Raw genomic sequence first — 23,150 nt, forward strand, 5'->3', positions numbered from 1 at the left:
AGATGAACATAGTTTTTTAATATTGTTTTTCTTTTTCTTTCTTTTTGATTGTACAGCGCCAAAACAAATATGTGATTTATATAAAATACATGTTTTAAATGAGGGGAAAATCATATATGCCTTTACATTATAATATTAATGTTTTATTTTAGTTTTTATTTGTTTTTTTAAATATGCTTTATAAATAAATAAGGATTGGATTGTCTTTATAGAATTATTTATTGTAGACTATATTAAAAATCATATATATATTTTTCTCATGATATTAACCAAACATACATCCCAAACATGATTTTTTGTCTTTAATACACCAGGCTTCAAAATATATAGTAGTAATAATACATTCTATATATTTTACACATAAGGTCAAATATTGACATTATTATGATCAATAAATTTATATTTAATAAATCCACAAAAACCAAGTAACAGTTTACTTTTTTATTTATAACCAAAACTTTCACTAAATGATTATGCCTTAAAAATAGCCTTGTCCCCCAAGATAACTCTCTCATAATATTTGTATTGTACGAACATTTGACAGCATTAATAAATTCTTCCACTTCAAGTCTCAGAACATTATCAGTCTAAATTAATTTCCCTTGTCTTCCAGGCTACCGGATACATAATCTTTTTGACATATGCCATCATAGCTCTGTTAAATTAGCGCTACAGAGTCCTGCCGCTCATACCACCGAGTGGGAACAGGAGCTGAGGAGACAATGCCTCAGCCAGCAATGAGAGGCAATAAAATGAGGAAGACGCGGGGGACAACAAATGTTCTGTCATCATTTTTTTTCCCATGATCCTCAGCAGGTGGGAGTGCTATTTCTGCTGCAACCCAACTCCCCTCTGCCACCACACACACACACACACACACACACGAACAGAGAAACACAGGGAGGCCGTGGTATCAGAGAAGTGCTTGTGATGCACTTTCTGCTGTCGCTGCTTTCATAAATAGGCAGGTGACAGCTCAATGTGTGACTCCATAGTTTTCCTTATGTGGTCGTATATCGAAAGCTTTGAACTCGTTTTGAACCTTTAGGGTGGAAATAAAGAAAACGAAACATCTGCTACAGCCGCGTTATTATGTGAGGCAGGCTGTTGAAGTGTGATCTTCAGTCCGTCCTCACCTGCTCTTTGAACACTTATTTGTTTTGTCAGTTGTTTGCTGTGTAATCCATATGAATGGATGACCCGGCCTGCTCAGACGTGAGATGTTGACTTTGAGGTCCGTGGTATCGTTTGAAACCACTGTGTATTTTATATAACATGAGTCAAACAATGTTCAGGAGTATTGTATCCAATATATTATATACACAACAGATAATTAGTTAAATTAACTGTAAAATAGGAGACCAAAGTTTATCAGTATGCGATTCCTTCACTCTCATGTCGACATTGTTTTAACATAGTTGTCGACATAGTTTTCAGCATCAGAGATTTACTGAAATTCAGTTATGGCTTTTGTTTTTGTGTGTTTTAGTCGCCCTATCTAGCCCCCCAACCCAATCACCAGAATTAATGTTGGCACTGTGTGTTTCTGCGAACAACGAATATGTTACATTTGTATGTTATTTTGTTGCAGATATGGTGAATCTTTACATCTCAACAAATGGATGTTGTTAACATGAGGTTTAGACACAAAAACGCTTGTTTAGGATTTGGAAAAGATAATGTTTTGGCTTAAAATACCCACACAATTACTGCAGGGAATGCTGTAATATCTCTCTAAAAAACACCAGGCTTGTGGTCTTGTCTGGTGACACAAATAATGCTGGAAATGAAAACGCATCTTAGCAAAAAATGAGCCAGTTTTTGTTTTTTAGCTGCTGTGTGCCCCAAAAACACCCATGTCTGATGGCACAAGCACAGCTGGAAACATGGTGATGTGTCGCTAAAAAACACCTATGTTTGGTGGCATAAATGCTGCTGGAAACACCGTAGTGTCCCTAAAAAAAACACCCACATTTGGTGGCACGAACATAACTGGAAATACTGTGACGTGTCTCTACAAAACCCAAGTTTGGTGGCAATAACGCCTCAAAAAACACCCGGGTAATCCAGTAATATAGTATATTAATCATAGTTGCTGTTACTTGTACGATTGATACTTTTTTAAGTACATTTTCTCAATAAGAACCTTTAATTAACTGACTATTCCAATGCACTACTTCAACTAAAGGATATAAATACTTCTTCCAGCACAACTTTAATTCCTCCTCGTATCTAATCATCCTTTGTTGATATGAATATCTAACAAGCTGCAGGTGTTTCTTTCCATCAGGCTTTACCTCTGTACGCCTGCCTGTCTCCTCACACTTCCTGGATCTTGGACAGACGTCCACAGTGGCTCCGTTGTTTGGACTCAGGACACAGAGAGCAGCTGACACATGACTTCAGCCAAGTGGCCCGTTATGACATCCTGCTGCCCGCCGCTCTGACCTTGACGCTGCCCTCGAAGAGTCTCAGCAGGGGAAACAGCGGGTGCCCTGAGTCACTCACATTTCTCAGCTACCTGCTCTTTCATCAGACGTATATCAGCCAAGAGGGGTAAGGAAACAGTTTTTTTATTTTTCTCCATTTAAATAACATATAGTGACAAACAGCCCCATTGTGTTAGAGCTTAAGGAGGTAAACTTGCTCCATTCGTAGCTGCATTTTGGGGCTTCTGATACACATTAAAAGGGAATTTGTTAAGGATATAGTTTTTAAGGGGTCCAAATGAAAGTAAAAAGTGTGACGACCAACCCCGTTCTTCCCTAATTCTCTTGATCTTGCCTTGAATCTTGCCCTAAAGTCAAACCTAAAAACCTTTTTAGGTTTTTAGGTTTGACTTTAAATTATTTCGAAACTGCACACATGTTGGTAAACTTTAGGAATTTGAATATTATTTGCAGCTGGATTTTAATCAGTTTTAGTATTTTACTATACACAGAAATGAATGCGCACAAACAGCCTTATAGGACATCTACGTTCATGTCTCATTTAGTCCCTAACCTAATCCTTTTTACCCTTAGGTATCTTACCCTAAGGTGTGTATCTGTAGTATTTCTACAGTCTAACTTTAGATTTTTGACGTTTTACATTGAGAGTGCCTTGGTACAGGGATTTTATAGTGAAGGTTCTTGTGGTTTCTGGACATTATTAACTGTTTTGGGACTTCTAAACAAACACAGCATTAAAGACATCAACTTCTCTCTTACAGACACATCAGACAAAGCACAGCTGGTAACCATGTTAAAAAGTTACTAAAAATGCCTCCACCTACATGAGAAATTTAATAAAGTAATAAAGCAACTATTATTAAGCCTGCATACTAACTTTGTCCACATGAGGGCAGCAGAGATTAAATTTCAACAGCACTGTAGCTGCTGTTTTGCAGGAAAATCAAAATGAAATAGAAAAAAATGTATTTTAGAGCAGAATGTGAGTTTGCTCTTAGTGGAGAATTTTTTTAAGAATATGTTTGGATGAAAATAAGAAGAAAGGGGTGGCTTCAGGAGGAGTTGGGGTGTGGTGCTGAGGCTGACAGCTGCAGACGAAAATCAATCTTAAAGCGTTTTTCATTCAGTGCAGATTAAGTCCTGCAGGAGGCGGCAGAGTCTGATCACAGAGCTCAGCAGGGAGCCGAGGCGAGACACTTTTATTTGCAGCAGCTTGTGTCAAGACAGCGGAAATCAATACAGGACTGTGAAGCAGGACTTTCAAAATAAAAGACCATGTTAAAAAAATTGTGACATTACAGCAGATTGACATTGGGCTCCAAGGTGAGAAAAAAGGAAGTTTGTATCCATACAAATGGGAAAATATACATGTGAAAACTATGTCTGAGGGATGAATCCCAAAAAAGGAAATTTTGATTAAGGCACTATATAAATTGTCAACGTGGACTATTGGACTATGAGCCAGTGAGCTAAAAGACATCAAAATAGCTTACAAAAAATAAAAGGTGAACCAATGCCATAAGGTATAGCTGTCTCTAGGGTTCCTTTTACTATGGAAGGTTTATGGAAAGAAAGAAAGAAGCAGCTCAATAAGCATCAAGATAAAGGCAAACAAAAAAAGTCTTACACATGTTGTTCAGAAAGATATTTTTCAAAAATGAACACAAAGCTTCAGAATTCACAAGTGGCATATTTACTGAGGCATCAATTGGTTACATGTGGAAGAATGTGTGCATGTTTTTATGTTTTTTTTAATCTATTTTTATTTTATTTAGGTATGTATGTATGAAGGGACAATGTACATTAATCCGCATTTAAACAAATATAATTGCACTGGAGGGAGCTGGTGAGTTAGTTTTCATCAGTAGTCCCTTGCCTGATGGTATTAGGCATCCTTTATTGTGAAAGTGTACTTCCGTTGTCACTCACGCCGTTCCTGTGACGATTGACGCGTTTCCAGCAGCACAAGCAGCACTTTGTCTCGGCGGAGGGGGTGTTGACAGGAGGAAGAGGGGGAGGTGGAGGGACACTGAATTGAACTGGCCCGGTGATCTCTCGCACCGCAGACCCCGCAGCAGCACGAGCACAGCGGAGGCCCGAGGAGAGCCCCGGAGGGCGGGAGAAACGGGATCAACGTGGACCGGATCGGTGATCCACGGAGACACCTTTTTTTGGGGGGGTAATTTTTGGATCCAGAGGGACACCGGGCGGGGAGGGGGGGCCCGCATGATTCCTCACTGTCCGGCTGTAATGATGGTGGTGATGCACCGGGAGCAGCGCGGCGGATTCCTGCAGACACACTGCACCAAGAGCCCGCAACCGAGAGCGAGCTGCTGCTGCATGGTCAGACGCGTCTCTCCATCAGAGCCTCACCGACACAAACCCGGATTTCCACACCGAAGCTTGACCCAAACAACCGGGTAACAGCTTATCTCGCGAGCTCCATTCATACTCCACCCCGGCTGCGGGATGAGACGGGGGTTTGCAGAGCTGCTGTGAACCGAGCCTGCGTTTTCCTGCACCGGGTTTGATGTGCATGCACTGGCTGTTCTGAGCCAACGGACCAGAGAGGGGGGGAAGATGTTGGTGCGATGTTACCGTTGCAAGCTGTCGGTGTGGGCCGCTCTGTGCGTGCTGGTGCTCTGCTGGTTCTACGTTTTCCCCATTTACAGACTCCCCCGCGATAAGGAGATAGTGGAGGAGGTGCTGAGGCAGGGAGAAGTGTGGCACAAGAACCAGACGGGGATCGATTTGTACAGGTTCGTGTCAGGTCTCAGATTTCTGTGCATTGATGTAAGGCAGTGATTCCCAAAGTGCGGCCCGGTGCAGCCAGCTGTGCACAAGTGTGCTTCTGCAGGTCTCCGGCTGAAAAATGCTGCCATTTACACAATGCAGCAAGAAAATATGCAAAAATGTCCCTTTATGTTTGTTATTGTTTCAACCTGCGTACCCCATAGAGCACTGGTTCCCAACTGGTCCAGCCACTGGGTCAGACTGGGTCTGAACAGAGAAGAAATTGCCATATATTCATTTTTATTTGACACAATGTAAATAACACGTGCAACAACATATTGCAAGAAAAAAGTGTGGGGCGTTTCTATGATTTGAAGACATTGGGGGCTTAGCCTTGGCCTCTGGAAGAAAAAAATGTCCAACATTTCAAAGGAAACATGCCTGTAAAACCTGCAGGCCTATGTGTTTGGAAGGCATGTTTTCTTTAGAAAAAAATCTGTAATTGTTTTTTGTTTTTTGTTTTTTTTTTCACTTTTTGTCTTTGATTTTTATTAATATTAAAAATTATTTTTATCTAATTTTTTTTTTTTTTCTAAAAGCTTCAAGTATTTTTTTTTTTTTTAAATTTCTGGCGATTTTTAAATAAAACATACCATACAAACCAGGCTCATCAAAATAAAAATTGCCAAAATTGCCCTTTATCACAATCAGAAACTGTATAAACAGAAACTGATCTGTGAGCCACTTTTGTACAGCGACTCATCAGTTGGGAGCCACTGCTACAGAGCACAGGACACTCAGTGGTGGAGCCTGTGGCCTCCTTTGTCTGTGTCTGGAGTACCAGAACATATGGCTATAATGTCATTATGATGAGATTGTAATGGATACCCAATTGGATTTGCAGTAGCATTACAGTAATACCACAGCACATACGAACATAAACATTCATTAACTTCCACAGACACTGTAAGGGTCTTTCATTCACAATTTTTAACAGCAAACCAGATCAGAAGGACATGTTAGTCACATTGTGGCCAGCCTCGGTTCAATCTTATTTAGTTGAGAATATGTGCAGACAATTCTCAGAGGCAAAGCCGATTAGGATAATCAGAGAAGGTGACACCTGCAGGGAGCCGACAGCAGGGCCGACAGGGAAGAGGTGTTGCTCACTTTGAAACTGTGGATTTAAAGTCATAGAGCTTTTAAAGACCTCTGTCAGATTTTGTCCAATAGATTATTAGGATTTAATAGTGAGTGAAAATGCTAAGGACAGACCCAAACCACTGAATATCCACGTATTAATATAACCTAAAATATGTGATAATTTTCTTTTGATGTACAGCCTGTGAGAGTACACAGTTGGACTTTGTCCTGTCATAGATACAGTACATACAATCTGGCTCTATTATAGCCTGTCTTTTTACCAGAATCAAGTAGCACATCCAAGAGGGGGCCATGGCCCCCCCTAATACAATTGATGTAAGCTTGTGTGAAGGTAGTGAAATCTAATGAAATTAGACACAAAAAAAGGCCAAAAAATGCCAAAGGATGTCAACAGTTAACTGTCGAGGAGGTATTTCACCACTGGAAATGTCGTCTTTTCATAAAACAAAGTGTCTATGCAGTAGAAAGATGCAAATTCTTTTGAAACTGGTGCTACATGACCTGAGAAAACAAAGGAAAAGGTCTGTGGCATTCGCTTTTTCCCAAGAGGTACAAAACCTACAACTACCAGAATGCACAGCGCAACACTAGACCAATAAACGCTCCCGTCAGTGGGTGATGTCATGCACTCTCGTCCATGTGATTTTGTATTAAACGACAAGGTAAAACATGTTTCTGAAAACATTTGAGGTGAGAAAGTTACAGAATCTTGGTTTATATTTGAGCAGCGCTGCTTACTTTTACTGTTTAATCTTAGTTTTCTCGCTATTACGGCTATATGGGGCACTCCTGTATTTCAAAAAGAACATTTTTGGTGAGCCAGCAAAACTGTCAAATGACGCATTTTTTGTTTCTCAAAGTTTACCAGACTTCATCTACACATACGACCTACATTGTTTTGATACAAAGCAGGTTGAAAACTGGCAAAGTATCCTTTTCAGATGGTCAACTGCAGAAATTTATTTTGAACAATTACGTGTGTCATTGTATAGGTGAACTTTGCTACACTTCAGTTTACTTACTGCGCACCAACTGGGTTTGGTGGGAGCTTACGCTACCTAGCAGCGCCCCAGTTACCTCTAGCAAGGCCATCCCAACCCAAGAGCGTTGCTGTGGAAACATTGTGCCAACCCTCTGGTCGCCTCTAGCTATCTGAATTAAAATGGGTTCCATTGGTACCCACAAGTCTCCCCAAAATCTAAACTAGGCTTGTTCCTAATAAATGTTTTATTCCTTTAATGTCCTTCAAATAAAAGCTTTATATTTGTCAAATTGCATACACCACATTAAAACAGGATTGTTGTGGAACTCAAAATGCCTTTACACTTCAACAGTGTAATAGTATTCCTGAAATTCCAACTTAAGACTTGGTTTTGGTGTGTCACCCCAAGTTTTTTTCAGTGCGCCCATTTGGCCGCCTTATAAAAACACTGAAAAACACTGCCAGAATCCCAGCTGTCCTGTTGAACACACTTGTGTCCAGAAATCTTATTTTCCATTCACTTCTCTGCACAGGAAGCTGCTGACAGAATGCTGCGATCCACGGAGGATGTTTGCAGTGACCAAGGAGAACTCCCCCATCGGCAAGGTCCTGTGGTACGATGGCGAGTTTTACCACTCGCACACTGTCAACAATGAGACCTACTCGCTCTTTGTACAGGTATGCAAACACAGGAATAACCAAAAGCACTTCTACATCGAGAGTGCACTACAAAGTCCCTTCTTTATGGTCTGTGCTGATAACGCTTTATGACTGTCTATAAAATTATTTTGCCGCGTCGCTGTTGGGCAATTGTCTGGTTTTTGCCAATCGGTAGCAATATTTGGATTATAGTTGGACTTTTGTAAGATTCTTGTTATTTCCGAAGCTCCTGACTCATCCTATTTTTCTACATAAATTTGTGTTCTGCGAATGTTTGGGGCAGAATACACACAGACTACTCAGCCCATAATGTGTACTTCTGCGTACTTCTGTGTACATCTATAGCCATTTTGTTCAAATATGATTTAACCTAAGAGGGCCGTCACAGACAGATCTTTAACTTAAATAGCAGAAAAAGACAAATGCAACAATCAATTAACTTGAGTTAATTAGTGTTAGAGTTAGAGTTGAAGTGAAACAAAGGAGGTTATTTATTAACAACTTAGTGAACTTTACACAAACTTTCCAAATGTGGGGGACACCAGTGATCCTCTCTCCTTCAGGTGGTGTCTGTCTGCGTGTAACGCAGGGAAACTGTCAAAAGCAGCATCCATGGAAGTCTTTTACAGTGGTTACTTATTTTTGTATATCTCTTAGTTATTTAGTCTCTCTTTCAAACTTGGAGCTGACTAATTTGGGTCGATGTTTGATGCTGCTTAGAAAGAAACAGACAGTATTTAGTGGTCGCGCATCATTGCGTCTCTCCCGCTAAGAGGCTAAAATAGGGCTGACCCGGGTGTTGTGTTTCCATCAGTGCTGATCAGAGCCAGAGGTGATAAATACCCATGACTACTGCAGAGTCATTGGGCACAGATGTGAATGCCAATTAAAAAGTCAGATTTTAGCAGGTTTCAGCAGGTTTTTTATGCACTTGGAAAGGGGCATTTATATGGCGGCTGATCTCTTCATCTGCTCGGTGGGTAAGACACTCCTGAATCTGTTTTTTTTCCCCCAATTTGCAGACATTTACGGCCACTGTTCTTGTTCTTTGAGTGAGCTGCTAACTGTTACTAGCTGCTTTTTAACCCTCCGGCGGTGGGTCACGCACATGACACGTCATCAAAACACCACACCTGTCACGTCCATGGTCCTGTCCTGTTCTACATACACTATTTTGGCACTATTACCACCTTCAGCGGTGGCTTAAAAGCTAGATTACACCCCCCCACTCCCACACAAACTTCCTACTTCATGACTTTGAGACGGGCAGCTGTGCTCGGAAAGACCAGATGATGGCGAGTGTTTTTTCCCCAAACTCAGCGCAATTTGACACTGTTGTGGGGACTGTGGGTTTTAACTCGGATCCTCGTTGATCCATAATGGAGGCGGGGATCGGGGGGGGGGCAGCGGAGCAGGCAGACTGAAGGAGAGAGGATTACTGGTATATTGTTCTGCAGTGTGAGGAGTGAGAGGAGTCAATATTAAGACGCGGAGGCCTGTTAGAGCAACGAGACCCTCACTTTGCATCTTTCACTTCTTTTTTTTCTACAGCAACAAGATGTGTTACCACAACAGAGGTGCAGATGAGTAGAATCTAAATGCCTGTGTGTGGGTGTGCATGTGGATGAGGGTGTTTATGCCTGGAAACGGGACAAAATGAGAACCTCTGGTGCGAGCGCTGTTGCTGTGGTTTTTGTATCCAGGGGCAATACATCTCACTAATAATGACGCTTGGATCCTTATTACTGATGCTGCAGATTTGCAGCCTAATATCCTGGTTTGTAAATGCAATGAATATTATGTGACCCTAATTTGCAGGCGCGAGCCGTGCATGTGCATTCATGAGGAAGGTGAATAAATGAAGTAATGAGAATATAAAGCGAGAGACGCTGAGTTGAACCACAGTGTGTGCGCATGAACATACAGCAGTGCCTTTTTTTTTTAAATCGAGAGTGTAATGTTTGTTCACACTTTTATAACTAACAGGCGCTTATGTTCTAAATTCGGAATATGTATGAGCTAAAAAAAATGGGTTAATTCAGTTCTTACTCAATGAGTGCATTTACATGAAAATGAATAACTCATTCAAAATGGGGTTTTTGGTGTATCCCGTTTATGTGTTTGAGCATGTAAACACCATTTCCTGTTTACAAGAAACCTGAATATGCTGGCTTGAGTACTCAGGGAAAAAAAACGGGATGTATACGGGAACATGAAAAAAAACGGATTTCTATATTGTCGAGTAAACACCATATTTTGAATATGATGATAACCGGGTTCAGCCTCATAAATGGATTATTCATGTCCATGCAATCAAAGAGGAAACTGATATGCAACTATTTCAGTCATATTTTTGAGCATTAAAGCCAAAGATTTGCTGTTTTCAGCTTCTTTAAACCTGAATATTTGCTTATTTCTGTTTTATGTGTAAATTAAATATTTTGGACTAGGATATTTTTGTGACTCTATAGCATGACTAGAACCCCACAAGTGAAAAGAAGTATGACAAGGTATTTTATTACCAAGGTGATTTTGGACCAAACAGTTCTGGGGAGTTCCCTCGAGGACTATGTAACTTTGAGGGCTTTTTTCCTGTTTGCATTTGCCAATAGGATTGCTGAAGTAAAATTAGCTGGTTGGTGGATATTATAGCGACATCATTTTTGGTTCAATAAGTCAAAATCATAAATTTTGCCCTGTCGCATATATGTTCAAACCTGGACTTCACTGTCACATTTGTCACAGTTTTTTTCCTCTTTTTTTTGGGTTATGAGTTCTTAGAACTATGAAAAAGTATCTGCAGTCTAAAAACACCTATTGTAATTAGAGTGAACTGGGCCTCTTAAATACATTATAACAAGTTAACCTATTTTATTAACAGCGTCACACATTTCAGGTCTTTTTAATGTCGCAGCCGTCACTTCTCCATGTCACTGTGAGCTAGCTGCTGGTTATTTTTCTCAGTGTCAGACTCTGCTGCATCACTCAGCCCAAGGTTATGGTGACACGCTGCTGCATTGTTCAACTTTGTGCTCCCATCTAACGCTTGCATGCCCTATTCTTAGTCGTGTGGTTGCACTGCCTCTGCAAGCATCTACTGTGGTCGGTTGTACGTGTGTTTCTCAGAAGGCGGATAAGTAGTGGTTCTTTGGGGAGGAGGAATCACAAGCTCACGTACACGTACTATATTCTCTGCCTTCTCAACCACCAGTGTTGTGATTGCAGGTTTGAACACAGACAGTCAGCCACACTACACCAAGCTGGGAACAGCTACAGTATCTGGGCATCTGCCAGGGAATGTGCCAATTAGGGCTTTGACAGTTAATTGCTGGTTAGTTCAGTGGCTCAAACAGAGCATCCATACTTTCAGTTCACCAGACTGCACAGTAGATTCACATGTTCTTTTCTTTTGAGCATCTCAACAACTCTATTAACTGTTTCTAGGGACGCACTGACTGTGAAATTGTAGGTTGATGACTAATGTTTAAAAAAAAAAACATATGGCTGATAGCTTATATGAATGTTTTTTTTTGGCTGTTAATTTTGTTTTTGTTGTTATTTGCTGTTGTTACACAACAGAAAAAGCATCAGCCACAGCCATCAGTGAATATCATCCTATGTGCCGATTGGACGATGGCAGACAACAAGGCAAAATGCTTGCTTTATCTTGAATATATGTTGTAATGGGTCCTGTTTCACAAATTTCTGACAATTTATAGACTAAAACATGAATTTAAAATATTAATCCTCATATTGAAATATACTGAAAATGATCTTTAGCTGCAGCCCAAAACCAAAAACCAAACTATTGTATTAAAACTGTAACAGAAAAAGATAAACCATGTGCTACTGTAAGAAGTGACCCCCCCCCCCAAAATTTTTAGTCCAACTTGCTGGTCTCTCTCTATGTTTTCTGTGCTGTTAGCCGGGTATTGTCCTCTGACTCAACCCCCTGTCATGCTCTAAAAGAGACCCTAAGGCAATGAGATGTGTGTATTTGTGTGTGTGTGTGTGTGTGTGTGTGTGTGTGTGTGTGTGTGTGTGTGTGTGTGTGAGTATTCTCGTGTGGGCAGTCCAAGGGGAATAATGAGCACAATTGTTTCCGCCGTCTCACTTAATCCATGCCTCCAACTTAAATGCAGCTGAGGCAAAAAGAGAGGACATTTTTGGCTCTTGCCTCATGAAGCGTGATATTTCCGTCTACTGTCCTACACAAGGCTTTAATTGAGACGATGATAGGGCAGTGATCTCCACCCCAGGGGTTACTTTTACCTCTGCAGTCACCAGCGCTGTATGTGGACAGATTGTTGTTAACTAACATATTAAAAATAATGAATACAGTTCAAGTTATTAGCTAAAAGTAGGGCTGAACTGTAACTTCCAAACTACCAGAGGTGAAATTTTTGCTAAAGCCAAAAAATATCATTTTAATTAAATACTGTGCTGCAGAGATGGAGCCGCCTCACAGAAAGTAAAATTCTGTCTTATCTCATTTAAGAAACACATTAAGGATTTTTGGCATTAGAGGAGCACGTTTCGTAACTGCATTCATGAAAACAATTTAGTTATTACCAAAGAATCCTAACTTTGGGATTTCCATAGTTAAGAATCCTTACTCAGGATGGCACAGTCTGTCCTAAATTCAAAATAACTGCCGAAAATGTGCCATTTTGGCAGTGACAATGAAGATGGGAACAAGAGCACTTAAATATGATGATTGACAGGCTGCTCAAACTTCATGATGACACTTTAAGTTTAAATAAATAACTCAAATTAATTGATTTATTTGAATTAATTCAAATAACTGAGAAGAAAACTTGCAGAAAAGGTGGGGTTCTCCTCCTCTCCTCCTCCTCAGGCAAGAGTAGTACCTACCAAAACAAAGCAAAATGCCGTCTTTTTTTTTCACACTTTAGAAAAAAAAGTTTGTTTGGTACAGATCCCTGAAAATTAATCACACCATAATTTAAAACCATAAAATTATAATTCCATCTAGGATCGAAAATCATATCGCACATGTTGCAATAATATTTAAAATAATCACAATTCGAAAATAATATAAAATAATTGGAAACAGCTAAAATATTTAGCCAAATTTAATGGATAAACAGTTCAAATTTCAGCGCTGACACTTAATAGTAGTACGAATGCTGACTTAAACATTTCATTTCCTTGTTTCAAAGGCTGCTTTACAGAACCATGATATACTTTTATTTATTATTTGCCTTTACCCACTTACTCATTATGTCTACATTACTTATGATTATCAAAAATCTCATTGTGTAAATTCTTGGTGAAAGCACCAATAGTCAATCCTACAGTGTCTTAATATCGAAATTGGGAAATTTTATCAGAAATACAGTATGATACTGGATTTTTCTGCGCCCAGCCCTCATGTGCTTGGTATTTTTCATCAAATAATGCACAATAGAGACTTTGCTTTTGCACCAAATGCCAGCAACAGAATCTGATTCATAAGCTGTATGACCTCGACTTACTTTTGTCCACTTCCTCGCTTTATATCTCCACGCTGGTTTGTCTGTCAGCGCTTGAGACTGTGAAAGGATATTAGCAGGAAGCCAAGGTCCTGCGGTTTACTGAACAAAAGGTGACTCATGCACCTGCCTCAATTTTGGGGATTTATTTTGAGAGAAAGTGAATATCTGTTTTTGCGCATGTGTGTTTACGTGCAGATGCTCGTGCTAACAGAATTGCCTGTTTCCTTCCGCTCAGGACAACCCTCTGCAGCTGCCCCTGAAGAAGTGTGCTGTGGTCGGCAATGGCGGCATCCTCCGGCACAGCAAATGTGGACGGGACATCGACCAGGCCGACTTCATCATGCGGTGAGAAATGAGGCTCTCTGTGGGGCTGTGAGTGCAAGTGTGTGCATTGTATATGCATGCTTCACTGCTCTTTCAAATGTGAATCGGCCGTGCCCGAGAGAGTCGCCAAACACCATCAGCCTTGAGTGATAATGAGAGCTGGTGTCGACTGTAGCCAAGAGGGAGACAGACAGAAAAATAGGCCACAGCGAGGGCAAGAGAAAAAAAAGGGGGTCGGCATGAGTAAGCAAAAAAGGACGATGAGGGAGGAAGAGGAGATGAGCAGAAAGACATGAAGCAGAATAAAATCATCTGGTGGGGCTACATAAAAAAGAGAGCAGGTGATGAGGACTTTGGTGGAATCACTCAGAGAGAATCATTTCCATATTAAAGAGCTGCGTTTGAATTGGTGATTGACATTGAATTTTAAACATAAATAGAAGACTTCTTTGAGAGTACCAGGAAAGAGATGCCATCGATAAACAGCCATATGGGTTTACATAGAAAAAAATGTAACGGACAGATCAGATCTGCATGGGAGCAAACAGAACAGCCAGTGTTTTGTTTGTGAAGGGTCTTTAACCTGCAGACACATCTAAACGCACAGCAAGCAGAGCTCCTGCAGATTCTTCGGTTTATTCATCCAATAAAAGACCTTAAATTGTATTTAAAAAATGTCTTAAATTAGTCTTTAAAATGTCTTGAAAAAGCTAAGACGTGGGAGGTGAGTTTTTATGAATCGTCTTTTTCTGAAGTTGCATCATAAATTCTCAAAATAATCTGTAACTTTTTTATACACTTGGGCTATATATTTTTACTAAATGCCGCACACAAAATCAGAATAGCAGAACTAACAACACGCACATTTTGGCTTCCCAGTTCTGTTCTATCTTTGTCTCCCCCGCAAGAGTGAGAAAAAGTCATATTTTATGTTACAAAAAACATTTGGGCAAATCTGTTTTTAAAACCGAGAAATTTCTGTTAGTTCTTGTTTTCCTTCTTCAATTTTTGTTATTTCATAATAAGTCTCAAATTAAATTCTAAGTGGCATCTAAATACTCTCAAATCTAACTTTCTTTAAGCTTAAGGGATCTTAAACAAAGTACAGTTTATTTCAGATTGGCAAAAATGGCAGCAAAGCAGCATCTTTTTTCAGCAGCTTGCGTGCTGTTCGAGCTGCATGCCCTTCTCGTTTAACTGGGCAGACAGTGTGAGTTTTTTTAATGCTTTTTTAACAGTCTGTCCCCATTTCCACAACTAGAAGCATGCAACCAGTGGGTTTTGTTCTTTTTGCAAAGCCAGGGCTCCAGACTGTGAACAAAATGCATAAATAAATGAAAAGATTATAAGATTAGATTAGATTATAAGAAAAGATTAGTTTTTATTGAGTGTGCAAGTTTAAATTTCATGCCGTCACAGTCATGTGAGTGAATGATGCAGACTGAAGTCTCTAACAGTGACAGCTGAAGCATAAACGGGGTCTAACAGGGGTTAAATGGACATTGAGCGTTGACTGGTGACTGCTGAGCAGTTGGGACAAGTTTTCCTCGGAGGCCTTCTACCAGAAGGGGATTTCTTGGTCAGGGGCAGGGAAAAAAGTCTTGAATTGGGTTAACATGAAATGCCGAACTCAAGGCTTCAAAACAACAGTCTACAAACCAATAGGTGACTTCACGGCAGCTCTGTCCATTTTTTATACGATCTCTGTGTTGATACATTAGCAATATACAATCTTATGACCAGCAACTCTGCATTGCAACCTGAAACAGCACGTTACGTAAGCTTACTGTTTAAACGTCAAAGAATCCATTTATTCATCCGCGTTCATATGATAACATTGTGAGAATGATCCTTTTTTTTTTTTTTTTAATTTTTAATTGTTATTGATTCCTTCAGACAGAAGAAGCAGCAACATTCATAATTTTAGATAAATCACTGACTTGCTCTGAAGAATAACAGGTGGAAACATTAACTCAATCCAGGCAACAGATAGTACGTAATGAACAGGACAGTTACACACAAGATCATGTGCAGAAATAATAAAAGAGGAAATAAGCGAGAAGGAAATAAAAAAAAGTGAGAAGTGTGTGTGTGTGTGTGTGTGTGTGTGTGGGTGGGTGGGGGAAAAAAAAAAAGGTAGGACTTGAAGAATAAGAATAACGATTAGCAAGTTGAGTGTTTAGTCTTGAAGGAAACTATTTTATATTTTCTCCCCAACCCAGACTGGCTGGGTGGGGTGGAACTGGGGTCAGCCATCTGTGTTAGTAAGGGTTCCCATAATTCTGTGTAAGTGTGAGTTATCATTTTATCTAAAGTTTTAAATATAGTTGCTGGGACATTCAGTGGCAAGATGCCTAGAAGGTATTTAGTTTAGGAGCGATAACCATTATTATTATTTGTACTCTCCCCCATAATTAAATCTGTAATTTATCCCATCTCTTTAGAAGGAGTTGTATCGTATTCAAGGCTGGGTCAAAGTTTTCAGACATAATGTTTTCAAGTCCAGGGTTCAGAAGGATACTCAAATGTTCAGCATCCCCTCACTTTTAGTTTATTTTGTACCCAGATATGCCTGAGAGAGAATTAATCAGACCCAGCATGGGAGGGACGGACCTCTCTAGGTCTTACAGCAGGATGAAAACGTCATCCGCAAAATTTAACATTGTATTTTCCTGACTGCCCATCGTGATACCCCTTATTTCTCCACTTAGCCTTATCGCTTCTGCGAGAGGTACGATCCTTGTGTTCACTGATGCAAAGTGCCACTATGACTTCACCGTACTTACAGGATCCGCAGGTCCCCAAAACACCATTCTGCGTTAACGAAAGACCAACCCACAACAAAAGTCTGCTTCATGCAAGAACCGTTGCAAATGGCGCCTTAGTGTGATATTAGGGTCCATGTAATGGCACTTAATGTTGACTAAAAAGAGTGAAAGGCAGCGTTACTTTGTGCGATTCTACTATGAACCTAAAGTAGGAAGAAGGAAGGGATAATATGTTGCAGCAGATGGCTGGAATAATATGTTCTGTTATTAAGTTATGTTTTATACCACAGCAGTCTCAGTCACAAGCCATAAAATGCAAAATACTACTCCAATAATATGAAAATAGTCTGGGAGTTTTGGAGATTGCAATTTTTGGGACATTTTCTGGTCAAACAAGCTCTCTAACTCTTTGACCAAAAGGTCTATCTCTGTAAGGATCCTTTCCATAATGTTGTCAGACGCTTAAAATAATAATCTGAGCCTGTCATTGGCGAAAACAAGCTGTTTTAGTGGACGCAATGCTGAATTGTCACTGGGGATTGCACTGCAGCCGATTCCTCTCCATCAATACCAGACCAATTCAAAACAACATTGTTTCAGTTTGTGTCTGACCATTAAATACATGGGAAAATAGGGTTCAGATTGAAAACTATCAAAGTTACCCTTAAAATAAAGTTTTGTTTGTTGATATTGTTGCAAAAACTCCATGACACTGCAGACTTAAAATATGTCCACTAATGTGAATTTAACTGGAAGGACCCCATCTGCCTACAGCAGCACATTGCACTCTCCACATTCAGACTCTCTGCGCCATTACCATAATATCAGCACGTCAGAAGAGCAGATGTGATTGAGCATGATTGCTACCAGCCCTCAGCAAAACCACTAATCAAGTTACAACAGATTCATCGACCCAGTTTCCAAGCAGCGGGGCCCAGTTGTTCAGAAGTAATTGGATCAAACCTTGTAAACGGGTTACTCAAAAGTCAAAAGACTGTGGAAAGAATTTCTCATTCTTCAGTATTTTCTGTCATTTTTACACCCAGGACACTCTGATCTTTCCTCTGTGTAATGCAGATGTCATGTTAGCAGATATTATCAGGCAGAAATTCTGTTCTCTAGTCCCTGCTGAAACTTCTTTGCTGTCTTTTCCTGTACCTATACAAAACCTTACCTGAATATTAGCACACAAGAGAAAATGTGAAAGAAAAAACAAAAAGAAGGAATTTACCCAGATAAGTGCTGCAAAAAAATCTAATAATTCTGTAAAATATTTTTTTAAAAAATACATCATTTTGATGATTATAAATACCATTTTCTCCACATTTTTTCTCTGCCTTTAAAAAAAAAAAATTCTTAATCTACTAATTTCTTGCAATCTTGCAGGACATTTACAAAGTTGCTTGTTGCCATTTTCTCATTTTTAAAAACAATTTGCTCAGGGTTGAAAGGCCTGAAGTGACCCTACACTGGCTTTTCTACCACTGACTATCCAAATTTGGCAGTCTTGAGCAGTTTGTGTCTGGATCAGGGTGATCCAATCCAATATTGCTTGAAATAACAGCACAAAAGTAAGACCAGTTTGCTGATCTTACTTTTGTGATGATGATTTTTTTAATAACTGGGCCCAAGCACGTCTTTGGCACAAGAAATGTGAGCATGTCCTCATGTTCACTTCGTTGGCAAAATAAGCATCTTAAAATTGCCTGGATGTACACATAGCACAAAAATACGTATTTTCAATGATTTGAATATTAAGTCCTACAAGTCCCAACCCTTCTGGTAACATGAAGTTCTATTTTGGGAACAAATATTTGATAAGTTCAGTTTGTTAGAAAAACATAATTTTATCAGCCAGTGCACATCACCGTAAGCATCGCTTGAGGGAGATAAGAAAACGTCTTGTCATCATTTATATGATCTTCTGATAAACTGTGACTAAACAATTTTCGGTGCCGTCAAATCTAGCAGTTCTGGCAACCAGATTAAACTGACTGAAAATAGCCAGACAAATTAAACTTTAAAGAGAGAGAGAGAGTAAGCTCACAGCTTCAGGGAATGACCCAAAAGATACCATAACGGTTACTGAGATAGCCAAACCTAAACTAAAGCAGGAGCCTATCAAGTTTTGAAGAAGAACAGAGGTGATAAACCCAGAGGGAGGAAACACTATACAGCAAAGGACACAATGCCATTTTTTCACATTCATAAGAACAAAGTACCCTTTTCCAGCTTTACTACATTTTTGCCTTCTGCTGTTCATAAACATGATGTCATAAACCACAGAGACATGCAAGAGGAAATTGTTGCATTATTATTGTAATTTACTCCATAACATATTACATATTATCCTGCAAATTTAAATTTAAAGGGGAACTTGTATTCTTTTCCATCTTTTGTGTCTCATATATAGTGTAACAGGGATGGATGTTTGTATTAAACATAACCAGTTTTTAAATAGTTTTATATAAAAGGGATAACCGTATGTAAAAGTAATCCCTGTGAGCATAAAATTCAGGCTTTAGATAATTGTGAATACTTTGTTTTTTCTACATTATGACATCAGATTATCCTGGATTTCTTTATATGGTCATCTGCTCCAAGCACACTAATGCAATTGTTTACATTTGTTAGCCTACACTGCTACATGAAGCTACATGCTAATATTAGGGAAACGTGTAATCCTGGCCACCGATGTTGTAAATTTCCCTGATTTCAGATCAAATTCCTGCTTGAATAATGCCATTTGTGTTTAGAAGCTTTTATTGATTTGTTTGTTTGTTTAGAATATAAAGCATCCCTACTTTATGTTACAGTCAATCCCCTGCTGCAGTGAGTGCAGAAATGCTGAGATATGAAAATTCTGACCAATCAGAGCAGACCAGGCTTTTTTGGGAGCGGGTTTAAAGAGACAGGCACCGATAAGAGTACGTTATAAGAAGACTCTTACAAGAGAACCCTGACTTGGGCAACCGGATTTCATTTGGCAGATCGTTTCAGAGCCTTAACTGCCAGCACTCTGTCCTGTCTAGTTTTCAGCCACACCTCAGAAACAGACAACAGACACCTGTCAAAGAAAATATGTTAATGTGCTTAACCGTTGATCACACAGGGTGTGATTATCAAGAAACGTTTTCTTTCCCGTTATTAATGATTTGAATAAAGGGAAGCATTCAGCTTTGTGTAACCACTTCTCAGCCACTTTTAATGGCTCTTGTACTATGGCTGCCTATAATAAAATTATTATTCTTTTACATATAATTAAAGCACATGCTGTTTCTACTGCAGACACAATCACACAAACCACCTGGGCAGGTTATACTGCTTCTTTGCTAACTGTCATAACCAGTTCTAATTAGCAAGTAATAAAAAAAAAAATAAATCCCTCAAGTTTATACTTGAAGTGCTTGTGGAGCAAGTTACGTCACGCAGAGTTTGTTTATACAATGACAACAGCAGTGCACATAAATGCGGCAGCCAGTAGCTCCTCAAATCCTTGCTACATTTTTGCTGTATTTTTCTATTTTTTTCGACACCATGACCCCTTCTGCTGAAGCACGACTTTTCTACCATAGAGAAGCACTTATCCACATAGGGAAAAGCTTTGTGGGTTTTGGACTGAATGCAGCAGACCGCAAGAGGATCTCCACCGGTGGCATGTGCCGAACGGCAAGACAGACCAGAGGGGAGAAACAAAGCCGAAATCACTGGAGAAAGAGAGAGAGGAGAGCCAGCATCAGGGCGAGGTTGTCCCAACTTGGACCCAGAGCTGTTCCTCTAACAAACCTTCTTCTGGCTAATATCAGATAGCAGGAGATTGGAGTGGATGAGATGCAATCAATGCTCACTCAGCAACAGGAGATCAGAGACTGCTCTGCACACATCTTCACAGAGACATGGTTAACCCCTAACATCCCGGGTTAAGCTGTTGCACTGGATGGACTGACCTTGTGGGAGCCATTTGAACACACAACTCTGATGCATATTCAAAAAGCGCTCTGCAGGAATTCAATGATGCTACCACCTACAACATGCCCAATCAACTGCATGGACTTTTCATAGTAGCTGCTGATTTCAGTCAACTCATCCTTAAATACCAAAGATGTAGCAGGATGGAGGACCAAAGTAATTTAGTTTTTTTGAACTTGGTTTAAAAAAATGACCAATAAATCTACCTTCTAACTTCTAAATTTCTAAAACATACCATGTGTGTTTTGTTCATTTAGGTGCAACCTTCCACCGTTGTCAAAGGAATATGTGGAGGACGTGGGAACCAGAACACACCTGGTCACAGCCAACCCCAGCATCATAGAGAAAAGGTGATCAATCGAAATTCAGTCATTTGTGCAGAGATGTTGCTAAAACTGTACAGATTAGATTTGAAGATGCTAGCATACATAGTTAATGTTTGGTTATGTTGTGGAATCAATACGATCATGTCAGGAGATGCACTGTGAGGTACTGATTTAAAAAAAAAACTATTAAAACTTAAATGGCATTCAAGGCAGAGGTTACAAATAGCTTTTCAGGAAGGCATTAATGGAAGTTGAAATATATATTATGCAAGGCATGCACCTTTCAGCAAGAAGACAATTCAAAGTGTTTTACATGTGACATAAAAAGGCACTGAAGCCAGATAAAAAAGAAACACAAGGAAATGTGAAAATACAATATGGAAACAAAATCAGTGTCAAAAGTATTGTAGCTGTCTATCGCCATATCTGAATGTGTGAAAACATTTTATAATAGATTCAAATGTAAAATGTGTAAAAACATTTTTAATGAAGTGTTTGAATGTGTGAAAGATTTGAACAAATATATTTAATTTTTAAATCTAAACCTAACTGCAAACCTCTGTACAAAACTTCTTTACGCACCCACACACTTTACATTATTTGTGCAAATCTTTTCCATTTTTCACAAAATGTCCTGCACAGCTGCACATCTCCTAACAGATCCAAAAACTGAATATATTTGTTCAGTTACCTGTGCAATTACTTTAAACTTAGCACTTATATACCACTGCAGCCAAAAAAGTGCATATTATGCTTCAAAACTAGTGACATAACAGCCTATATAAGAACATTGCAAAGGCATAGCATGTTAATAGGCCAAATAATACCAAGAAAACATAAAGAAAAACATAAGGAATTGAATAGAGCAAATGAAACAGGAGACTGTCCTCTCTGCCCGTTAACTCTAAACTGAAAAACATCTGTTTTAGTAAATCATTTAATGCTTTATTTAGTCCTGGGCCAGGGCGTAGAGTGTCAGCATCACCCATTGTGTTGCTAGTGCTGCATGTGACAATACAGGATACTCATTTCCTCAGTGGATGGGCAAAAAAGGAAGAGGGAGTAGACAGCTCTACAGATGAGTCAACGAGTCATCAAGTCGTGAGTGTTTCAACTCCCACTCTTTCTCTTTATCACAGATTTCAGAACCTTCTCTGGTCGAGAAAGGCTTTTGTTGACAGTATGAAGGTCTACGGCTCCAGCTACATCTACATGCCAGCATTCTCCATGAAGCCTGGCACCGACCCGTCGCTGCGGGCGTATTACGCCCTGGCGGACACCTCCTCCAACCTCACCATGCTCTTTGCCAACCCGGAGTTCCTGCGCACAGTGGGGAAATTCTGGAAGGCCCGTGATGTGCATGCCAAGCGCCTCTCCACAGGGCTCTTCCTGATCAGCTTGGCCTTGGGGCTTTGCGAGGAAGTGACGGCCTATGGCTTCTGGCCATTTTCTGTCGGCCTGGACGAGCAGCCGGTCAGCCACCATTACTACGACAACATCCTGCCGTACAAATGGTTCCACGCCATGCCGGAGGAGTTTGTCCAGCTTTGGCACCTGCACAAAAGTGGCACACTACGCATGAGAGTGGGACACTGCCCCCCTCCGGAAGGAGGGAGTTAGAGCTTCCTGATGAGATGGCAGTCAGTCGAGTGGGCCGCAGGAAGCAGATGAAGATTGAGAAGCGGCAGGAAGTTGTCGACGTGACAAAAATGGCAGCGTATATTTCCTCTGAGGAGCACTGCATCTGTGTCCATACACACTCCTGCTGCCCCCCAAAGCTAATCCCTAATTATCATAAGAATGTCCTCCACCCAGACCAGCAGCATCAGGGACAGAACCGACACACATTCCCAAAACTTGCCATATCTCCTCTCCTTGTTTCTGAAATTGTGTGTGCATGGATGTTTATATGTCGAAAACCTCAGCTGGGACTAAAAAGGGTGAAAGTGTGTGGGGTTGGATGGGGTTTTTTGTATGCTGACTACTGTATCTGACTGACATATGGGGCAGCTGGACCAAACCCCCCTCTGGGTCTTTGTCAAGCAGAGACAGAAGGAGTGGAGGACCAGGGGGAATAATAAAAGGCACTGAAAGAGTGGCGAAACAGGAGGAACAAGGGAGAGATAATGGTATCCTAGTACCTAGTAGCTTGAATAGGGCTGAAATTTAATGGAGGGAGAAAAAAAAAAGACTGGCGGGGGGGAGACGAGAGTGAAAGCTGGCTGGTATGAAAGGATTTCTCTCTCTCTGCTTTTCTTCAACAGAGCGCTTGATTG

At 40.1% G+C, this 23,150-nt stretch overlaps 1 protein-coding gene across 1 annotated transcript; it reads left to right on the top strand.

Annotated features, from left to right (window-relative positions):
* Positions 1–4,495: 4,495 nt before the first annotated feature.
* Positions 4,496–22,947, top strand: st8sia1 (ST8 alpha-N-acetyl-neuraminide alpha-2,8-sialyltransferase 1). Its single transcript, XM_042511506.1, has 5 exons — positions 4,496–5,209; positions 7,863–8,007; positions 13,723–13,832; positions 20,806–20,898; positions 22,014–22,947. The coding sequence occupies exons 1-5, from the start codon at positions 5,031–5,033 to the stop codon at positions 22,492–22,494; spliced, it is 1,008 nt and encodes a 335-aa protein (XP_042367440.1). The 5' UTR covers positions 4,496–5,030; the 3' UTR covers positions 22,495–22,947.
* Positions 22,948–23,150: the final 203 nt, after the last annotated feature.

This window comes from Plectropomus leopardus, chromosome 22 (genome assembly GCF_008729295.1).
Source record: "Plectropomus leopardus isolate mb chromosome 22, YSFRI_Pleo_2.0, whole genome shotgun sequence".
NCBI classification, from domain to species: Eukaryota; Metazoa; Chordata; class Actinopteri; order Perciformes; family Serranidae; genus Plectropomus; species Plectropomus leopardus.